At 57.6% G+C, this 8,913-nt stretch overlaps 1 protein-coding gene across 1 annotated transcript in view; it reads left to right on the top strand.

The window, feature by feature from the left end:
• Positions 1-554: 554 nt before the first annotated feature.
• The window catches only part of LMX1A (LIM homeobox transcription factor 1 alpha), a 42,271-nt gene continuing 33,912 nt past the window's right edge, over positions 555-8,913 (top strand). Inside the window, exons 1-2 of the mRNA XM_033516539.1 lie at positions 555-662; positions 1,250-1,436. Of these exons, the coding sequence (XP_033372430.1) occupies positions 587-662; positions 1,250-1,436 (263 nt within the window). The 5' untranslated portion in view covers positions 555-586. The remainder of the gene's footprint in view (positions 663-1,249; positions 1,437-8,913) is intronic.

The following is an 8,913-nucleotide window of genomic DNA, read 5'->3' on the forward strand; positions in this document are numbered from 1 at the left end:
AGCTCCAGGAAATGTGCCTTGGCAGCAGTCGGACGGGCGCTTCCCCGCAGGTTGGTGCGCTCCTCTCCGGAGCCGTCCAGGGAGCCGCGGCTCGCTCCGCACCCCGGGCAGCGCCGGCGGCGGGGAGGCGAAGGGGGGCGAGACAGCCGGGGAGGCAAGAGGCGCCGGAAGACCCCCCAGGTGCGGTGCCTGCGGACGCCTCTCCCGCCGGCTCCTCGAAGGAAGGCACCGCCCGGGCCGCCCCAGGTAAGCGGCCGAGCCCCGCCGACGGCAGCCCCGCATCCTCCCGTCCCGCATCCTCCCGTCCGCGGCCGCGGGGGGCCCGGCTCCGCCCGCCTCCCCACGTCGGGGCTGGGGGGCTGCTGCGAGCCCGGCCGGGGCAGAGGCTGCGCGGCCGGAACGCCCCGGGGCTCTCCCCGAGGGGTTCTCCCGTAGGGAGGGAGGAGGCAGCGCGGCGCCGGCCGGCGGGCGGGCGGGGAGCCGGGGGGGGGAAGCCCCGGCCGGGGGCGGCCGGGCTGAGCGCGGTGTGTCCGGGCTGTGTTGGCAGGCGGGCGGTGCGGCCCCTCGCCCGGCCCGGCTCCCCACCATGCTGGACGGGCTGAAGATGGAGGAGAGTTTGCAGAGCGCCCTGGACCCGGCCACCCCCTTCTCCTCCTTGCTGGGTAAGTCGGGGCACCCCGCTTGCCCTCCTGGGGACCCCGCAGGGCGGGGCACGGCCGGGCGGGCCCGAGCGATGGATGGGCACGGGGGATTAGGGAGGCCCGGGGCAGCTTTCCGCGGCTCGTTCCTGCCCGGCGCCGCTCCTCTGCCTTCGCCCGGGGTGTGCCCCCGGCGCCCGCCTTCGCCGCTCCCGCTTCGTTCCGCGATCGCATTAAATTGTGTGTCCCCCTGGCTTCCCCTTGTAACGAAGGGCTCTCCTTCGTATCGAGCAATAAATAATTCACTTTTTCTTTTTATCTTCGTTTTAACATCGCTTTCGACCGGTCGCCCTCTCTCTGAGCTGCGGCTCCGCTGCCGCCTTTCCAAGAGGAACGAAATTGGGGGCGATCTGCCCCCCCCGGAGCTGCCCTAAGGCACGGGTCCCTCCTGGATCCCGCAGCAGCTCCCCGCTCATCCCCGTCCCCCCGCGACCCACGAGCCCCTCCGGGGGAAGCGAGAACCGCGGGACCCTCCGTGCGCCCCTCGCCCGGCTCCTCTCCCCGGCCGCCTTTCCTTCCGCCCACCCCAGCCCCCGGCTCCTTCCCCGCAGGCAGAGCCGCGACCCCCAAATCGGTGTGCGAAGGGTGTCAGCGAGTGATTTTGGACCGGTTCTTGCTGCGCCTGAACGACAGCCTGTGGCATGAGCAGTGCGTCCAGTGCGCGTCCTGCAAGGAGCCCCTGCAGACCACCTGCTTCTACCGCGACAAGAAGCTCTACTGCAAGCTGGACTATGAGAAGTAAGTGTCGCTTGCCCCTCGGGGAGCCCCCCTCGCTCTGTTCTCACCGCCCACAGAGTGCCCAGCAAAAGCTTTTGCGGGGACTGGTGTCCCGCTGCTGCTCCCCGCTTGCCCTGCGTGTCCCGGGAGGTGTCAGCCCTTAGTGCGCTGCACGGCGAGTTCTGCTTCTGCCCCGCGGTCTCCTTGCGGCCCCGGTTCTCCCCTTTTTTCGAGGTGTTTCGTTGTGCTCAGGTTGTGCCCTGGGGATTGGGGGTGTTTTGTTGGGAGACCCACGGTAACCCCAGGTCTGCGCAGGGACGGGGCCGAGTGTTTTTCCCCTGGCTTTATTTTCCTACGGAGCATCTGCAGGAGGAAAGTTCTATCCTCCCTGACCTGGCCCTGGACGAGGCTATTATCCCAATATCCTCACAGGCAGGGAAATGCTATTGCTCTCTCCCCGGTTGGTGGGGAAACTGAGGCACTCAGCAGGAACCAGGGAAGGCCCTGCTGAATTCAGAGTGTTGTCTGTCACGCAGAGGCTTTTCCTGCATCCGGGTGTGTGATGGTGAAGAAATCTGGGTGTTAAAGCTCCCAGCCCTGACGCTTTCCCCTTTGGAGATGTGAGGCTGGGGGGAAAGACAGTGAGAAAATTCCTTTTCTTTTTTAAAAGGAAAACCATTCCAGTGGGAATGCGGAGAAGGCTGCTGAGTCTTTCCTCCCCTGCAGCTGCTTTCGTTTTTTCCTGCTCATCCTGCTCTTGCTGTCCTTTCCGGACCCCGCTGCCTGGCCGAGTTTCGGAGCTGTTAAATTTTTGTTGCCTCTGGGCTGGTTGTTTCTTGAGGAGGGTGTAGGTGGGGGGCCGGATCCCTCGCTATGGCGATAGCACGGCTGTCGAAGCCCTGCAATTTAAATCCCTTTTTTTACAGCAGAAAACCGCGATCGTCGATGCTCTCATCCCTGGCCTCCAGCGCACTGGCGAGCGTGCCGGGGTCTAGCCCAGCTCCAGGCCTTTTTAAAGTTGGGGTTTGGGGTTTTTTTGGCTTTTTGGGGTTTTATTCCCCTCCTTTAAATCCCGTATTGTGGGTCTGAGTTTAATCACTATGGATACAAGGCAAATTGAAAGCAGAATTTGTGCGCGTGACCTTGTTTTCAAATGTTTACGAAAGAGCGGAAGAATTAGCTGCCGTGAGAGTGGAAAGGAGAGAGCTGCGCCACGGGGTGGGTTTTTGGAGGCAAAAAATTTGTTGAGGTTGGGTGCTCTGCTTGTTTGTCTGTAGAAATTTGGCTACTGGTTCCCGTACATTTCCAACACGACTTAATTCTCATTTTCTGCTTTTATCGGTATTTTTGTTTGGACCATCAAGGGGAAATTGGGGTGACTGTCACCCAGAAATGCCTTTCCAGCTTGCAGCACATGTGGATTTTACTCTTGACTGCAGCTTGCGAGCTCTTGAAGTGGCTCCAACCTGAAACCCTCCTGTGATGTCTGTTGGCCGCGAAAGAAATCGGTGCCGCGGTTGGCTTCTTGCTGTGCCCATCTATCTCACTGTTGGGATGGACGAGGATGATTGCAGGGAAAAAAAATGTCACAAATTTTTCCTGGGGTCCAGTGATAGCACCATTTCTCCTGGTTTATTTCCCGGTTGCGTTTGGGCTGGTGACTTTTTCCCGAGCCGGGAAGCTCAGGCTCTGTGACGGGCGGTTTCCCAAGGTGTGATGGTTTGAACCCCAACTCACTGCTGGCCTCTTCCCCTCCTGCCCCTGCCTGCCTCTTGCCATCGTGTCATTGTCCCCTTGCATTTAATATTAATTCTTTCAGCACGAGGGTGCTGGTTTGTGTCCCCTCTCTTTTCATCCTCCCTGCAGCACTCTGCTGTGCCGGTGGTGCGACTCCTTACCTGCTGATGGCGAGGATGCAGAGCAGAGTCCCAAAGAACTGCCCCCTTTGCGCTCTGCCGAGCTTTATATAATACTCTTTATTTACCCAAAATCCTTCTTTTTTTTTCCCCAAATACCCATCCTGCTTTTGGACTGAGCATTTCCCTGGGTGCAGGAGCACTGTGCCTGCCTTGGCCGCGGTGCCAGTGCCGATAGCAGGGATTCGAGAGCGAGATGCGCGGAGGAAGAGCCGCTGCCCTCAGACTGAGCTCATTATCTCGAGCTGGTTAATTATCACAAGTGACTGACACTCCTTGCGGTGGAGAGCGGCCGATCCTCGCGGTGGCAGCGGCGTAGCCGGGCTCCGGAGGCCTCTCCGGGTGGGAGGGCTGCGTGTGGAATGCTGGGGGTGTCAGGGAAGTGGTCGGGATCCAGCCTGCCGCTGTGTTCTGTGGTTGTGTTTGGTTTTGGTGGGTTTTTTTTTTGTTGTTTTGTTGGGGGTTTTTTTAAAACTGAAGGAAGGGATTTCTCTTCCAGATGGTGAGCGTTGGGGTGTTTTCCCAGGGACGAGTAGGTGCAGGATTTTTCTGTTTGAGCTCTGTTTGTCACGAGGCCGCAGAGGGTTAATGAGGGAGCGCGAGACGACAGCTATGCCTTCGGTTATAAATACACCCATGGAAAGTGTTACGGGTGGATTTAAGCGAGCGTCTGACTCGCTGGGCTCTAGAAATCGAGGAATAATTTGTTAAAACACATGTTTCACATTTCTTTGTCTTTCACAAAGAGGAAGAACTTGGGAGAGGACTTGGAAAGGCATGGATTAAAGGCCGAGGGTGCCAGGTCAGGTCTCGGCATCTCTTGTGGGGGTGCCACGGCTCAGGGCCCACGGGTGGTTTGGATAGCGATGTTGCCTGGGAACTTGGGGAGTCTGGGGTCACTCTTGGAGCAGTTTCCCCAGCGCTGACAGGGAGGGCTCCTGGAGAGGGACGGCTCAGGCCTGTGCCCCTGGGACGGCGTCTATTTGGAGCAGAGGACGTTCGTTACAGAACATCCCAAATCCCGCGGCAGCCCCCGGCGCTTGTCCAAACCTGATAAGTCTCAACTATGACAAGGTTCAGTCTTCGCCCTGGCCGGCTCCCCGACTGCAAAGCGGCCCTGGGGACATGCCCCGGCTGTGGGGCCCCTGTGGTGGTGGTGGTGGTCAGGGGGATGGGTTTTTGTGGTGCCAGATTTGGGGGGGCAACACCAAACCTGGCCATAAACAGGGAGGAGTGCTGGAAGCGATGGGGAAGAGTAGGGGCTGCTCTGGAGCCTTAAACTCCGCATGAGGATGGGAATCATTGAGCCCCATCTTGTTTAGTGGCATTTCACAGTAAGTTTGCACGGGCCGAGCAGAGCCAAGGATGTAGGGGCGACCTGGAGGCACGGGAAGATCCCCACTGCAGGTTCTGGGGGCCGGCAGCGCTGACAGCGGTGTGGTCATGACGGGGGGCGCAGCTGGGGAGCGTGGCGACGGCGGGACGGCTTGGCACGTCCCCAGCCACGGCGCAGAGCCCCGGCCCCAGCCCCGGCTGGCAGGAGCAGATGGCCAGCACATCTCAGAGCAGGCCTGGCATGTGGGCGCCGGCAGTGGAGGGGCGGCTGCAGCCCCCGAGCCGCCACCGCCGTGCCGGGCTCCCCGGCCGAGGCAGGCAGTTGTGTGATGCTCGCCCTGTCTTCGCACGGCTTGATGGCTCTGTGCTCTTGCCAGCTTCCGCGCCATCGTCGCGGGGCTCTCCTCGCCAGCCTCCCAAATCCCGCGCTGAGGGAGTCACGGGCTCGTGTGGGTGCTGCCACCTCCTCCTCCGTGAGTTAAAATGTGAGGTCGCGTCCAGTTGCAAAGGGAGAAAATAAAAACCCTTCTGTCCTCACGGTGTTTCTGCTCTGCAGAAGAGCGCACGGCGTCTTCACGTGGTGGGCGAGCCTGAGCGTGGTCCTGCCAGGCCAGGGATGGATCTGCAGGCTTGGGACAGCCTCCTCTGGAGGCTCCTCTGGCAGCTGCTGCTGTGGAGGAGAGAGGGGGAAGAGGTTTGGAGCATGGTGGCTGTTTATCCTGCCTAACGTGGATAATGAATGTAATTGCGCAATTAGCTGCGAGCCCTGGCGCTGCTTCCCCAGCCCGGAAGGGCTGTGGGGGGAATTATCCCAGATGGATTGAATGGAGGTGGTGCTGGACACTTTAGCACAGGTCCCAGGTGTGGTGGGTTTGTCCTGGTGGTTTGCAGTCCCTTCTCTCACTTGAAGTGGGACTTTCTGTGCTTTTTGTGACTGATGGGAGAAAGCTGTCCCTCCAGAGAGCCACGGGTCAGCCCAGCTGCAGTCCAGCCTGTTCTCTGGAGGCCCGTTTCCCTTCTTGTAGAGCATCCTGTGGAGAGGATGTGCTGGCTTGGGTTTCTCCAGCTGGCCAGGCACTGGGAGCAGTCAGGCTGGCCTGGACAGGGTGACAGAGGATGTGCCAGCTCAGTGGCACGATGTCCCTCTTGGTGGTCTCTCTTTTCCCATCTCTGTCTTTCCCTCTAGTGCTTCCCATGCTTCTTGCCTGTTCTCCATCCCCACCTAGACCTCATCTCCTGTAGCAAACACCTCTCTGTCCTCACCCACAGCTCCTGGAGGAATAGTGCTGACTCCTTGTGGGCTGGGAGGAGTGTGGCTGTGGGGCAGCCAAAACCCCACTAGGAATGGTTGATACTGCTGGGCTGGGACCAGGCACTGCCTTTTTTGGGTTTTTTTTTTGTTATTAACTCAACTTTTTGTGCTGGCAGGGGGTGGGAAGGCAGGGGAGCAGCGGGATGCAGCGGGATGGCCACTGTGGGATCCATGCTGGAAATGCCAGGCAAACAAAACAGGCCTTGCCTCCATCTCCACCAAGCCCTATCCTCTCACTCATGGGGCTCCCCCTTTCCAAAGGGAGCAATGGAGAAATTTGGTGTCTTTCCCCTCCTCTCAGCCCTTAATTAGATTTGTCTTACAATTAACATGTCATAGAAAGGCCTGGAATTGAGTGAGGTTTGGCAGATTGGGAGGAAAGCTGTCAAATTGTGCTCTCTCCCTCCATGGTGGGGACAGGGGTGGTTTTGGGGTCACCCCATTGGCAGTGGGATCCTGGAGTCTGCAGGTCAGTACCATCAGACCTGAGCATCCTTGGGACTCCTCGTGGTTTCTTCCATCTCATTTTGGACACATTCAGTTATTTTTTATAACCTTTTTTCCCCCACTCTACGAGCTGGTGCTCCCTGATGGGGCTCTTAAAGCTGTGGGAATCGCTTCAGGTTTTTGCAGTCCCGACGAAGGCACCAGAAAGAAGTGGACTGGGGAAGAAAGAGGGGTTTGTTTGGTTTTGATGAGAATTTTGTCTCCACCAGCTGGAGAGACAGCTGGGGTCCTCTCCTGCCCCAGCTCGCCAGCCCTCGCCTCGCCGGTTCTTCACCTGCTCGCAGCCGCCAGGCGCAGGGAGGGATTTACCGAGCAGGGGATTTCAGAGAGCCCACAGCTCGGTTTCTTGCTGGGTGCTTCCTCAGGGAGCCTTCCAGCAGGCTCTGAACCTGATGGGGTGGCCACTCCAGCTGATTTGGGAGCGGGTGGCGGTGCTGGGTGTGGGCTGTGCTGAGGCTGCCCAGCGTGCCAGCAGGGCTTGCCGGTGGCTGCATGTGCTCCTCGGGAGTCTGATCTCTGCTGGCTGTCCCCATCCCCACTGGCAGCAGTGGGATGGCCCCTGTGTGCCCAAACCCACAGCAGTTTCTGATTCTGATGCTGCATGCTCACCCCAGGATGTGGCAAGGAGGACCCCAAAGCCCCATCTGCCTTGGAGCAGGAGAAGAGGGAATTTGGGGTTTAGGGCTGATCTCCTGCTCACAAAGGTGCTGGTTCTTTTTCTGGCTGAGAAGGGGGAAAACCCAGCAGTTTGGAACTGGATTCACAGTTCCCCACTTCCTGGTGAACCTTGTGGTTCTCTTCCTCATGTCTGAGGAAGAGGAGGCTGCAGCCAAGGTGGAGGGAGGTGGGAATGAGAATTGCCCTGGGTATTTTTCTCCTGAGGAGGTTCTTTGTCTCTTTGTGCTCTCTTGACTCTGTCTTGAGCCCCTGTGGATGCAAACACGAAGAAGCAGGGATGGGGCCTGGGCTGGAGGACTGTGCCTTTACCTGCAATTCAATCAAGCACCTCCTCCATAGCAGGAGTGAGGAAGATATTTAAAGCAGGGAGAAAAATATTTGGATTTTACTAGGGGAAAATACTGGGGTCAAACCAGTTTAATTTTTAATTTTTTTTTAGTATAAATGTGTTTTCATGAGAAATTTGAATTTCTGTGCATTTGTTTGAGGTTTCAGAAGGGGAGGGGTGATGGGGAGGCTAGCAGCACTCTCCATCGTGGCAAACCCTGTGACAACCCGTAGTTTTGTTCCTCAACGCTTTTTCCCTGGATGGAATCCTGCTTCCTGGCAGAAAGAATCCAGCTGGTCTGTGGTTATCTTCTCCTGGGGTTGTTGGCCCTCAGGGGCAAAGGATGCACCCGTGTTGGCTTACGTGTCTCTGCGAAACCGGCAGGCATCTCATTGCAGCTCTGTTTGAGGTTTGCTGTTTGTTTTTGTAGGGGTTTTTTTCTGGGTGTTTTTTGAGATGGTCAAACCTTGGTTACCCAGGAGAGGAGTTCTGTAATTCCTGGCTTCCCACCTCAAATATTTACGGACAGCCAGATGCCAAAGCTTTTGCAAAAGGCGCGGGGCGGGCTGAGCTGTGCCGTGCTGGGACTGTGCAGGGCACAGTGCTGGGCTGATGGCACCCAGCTCCCTTTATCTGGGGGGTTTTCTGTCTGGTGGCTCTGTCTTCTTGTTTATCTGGGATTTTTCTGGGGTCTTATTAACAAAAGGCCACTTTCTTCAGCTTGTCAGGGACCCTTCAGGTGCTGGATGTTTTGTAGGGTGCTGGCTGAAAATGGGAGCTTTCAGGAGGGTGATGTGTGAGTTTCTGAGTACAGGGGTGAAATCATGTCGTGTTCAATGCAAACAATTTATTTTCTCCTGCTGCCCTGTACTTGCATGCACCTGCCTGTTTCCAGTAGGGTGTTTCAAGTGCCCATGATCCTGTTTTTTGGGTCCAGGTCTTCTGCACTAGTGCCTGGTCTGGGTACGATGGACTGTGGTTGCATGCAAGAGAAAGAACTGAGGCTTGGCTCTGTCACCTGTGAAATGGAGCTGGAAATAAAAATCTATCTGAAAAAATGCATCTTGCTGGGCGAGTTTGGATGCTGGATATGAATCCTCTGTGTCTCTCCAGATCTGCCTAATTTTTACATCACCCTTGCCTTTGTCTTTTCCACCTTGGGCTACCTTTGACCACAGGCGAGCCAGAATTTGTGTTGCCGCTCCTCCCAGGCACAAACTGGTGTGATTAAAGTACAGATTGGTAGGAGAAGGCCCAGATCAGTAGGAGAACCCCTCTCCTGTGTATCCCAGCCCATCCCAGCAGGCAGCGATGTCAGAGGGTCCCTGTGGCTCCGTGGCTGCAGATGAGTGGTTCTCCCTGCATGGAGACATCCTGCTCTTCCTCCGGGAGAACACCTGGAAGGAAGGGCAGGGGATGCTG

This window comes from Parus major, chromosome 8, assembly GCF_001522545.3.
Source record: "Parus major isolate Abel chromosome 8, Parus_major1.1, whole genome shotgun sequence".
NCBI lineage: Eukaryota > Metazoa > Chordata > Aves > Passeriformes > Paridae > Parus > Parus major.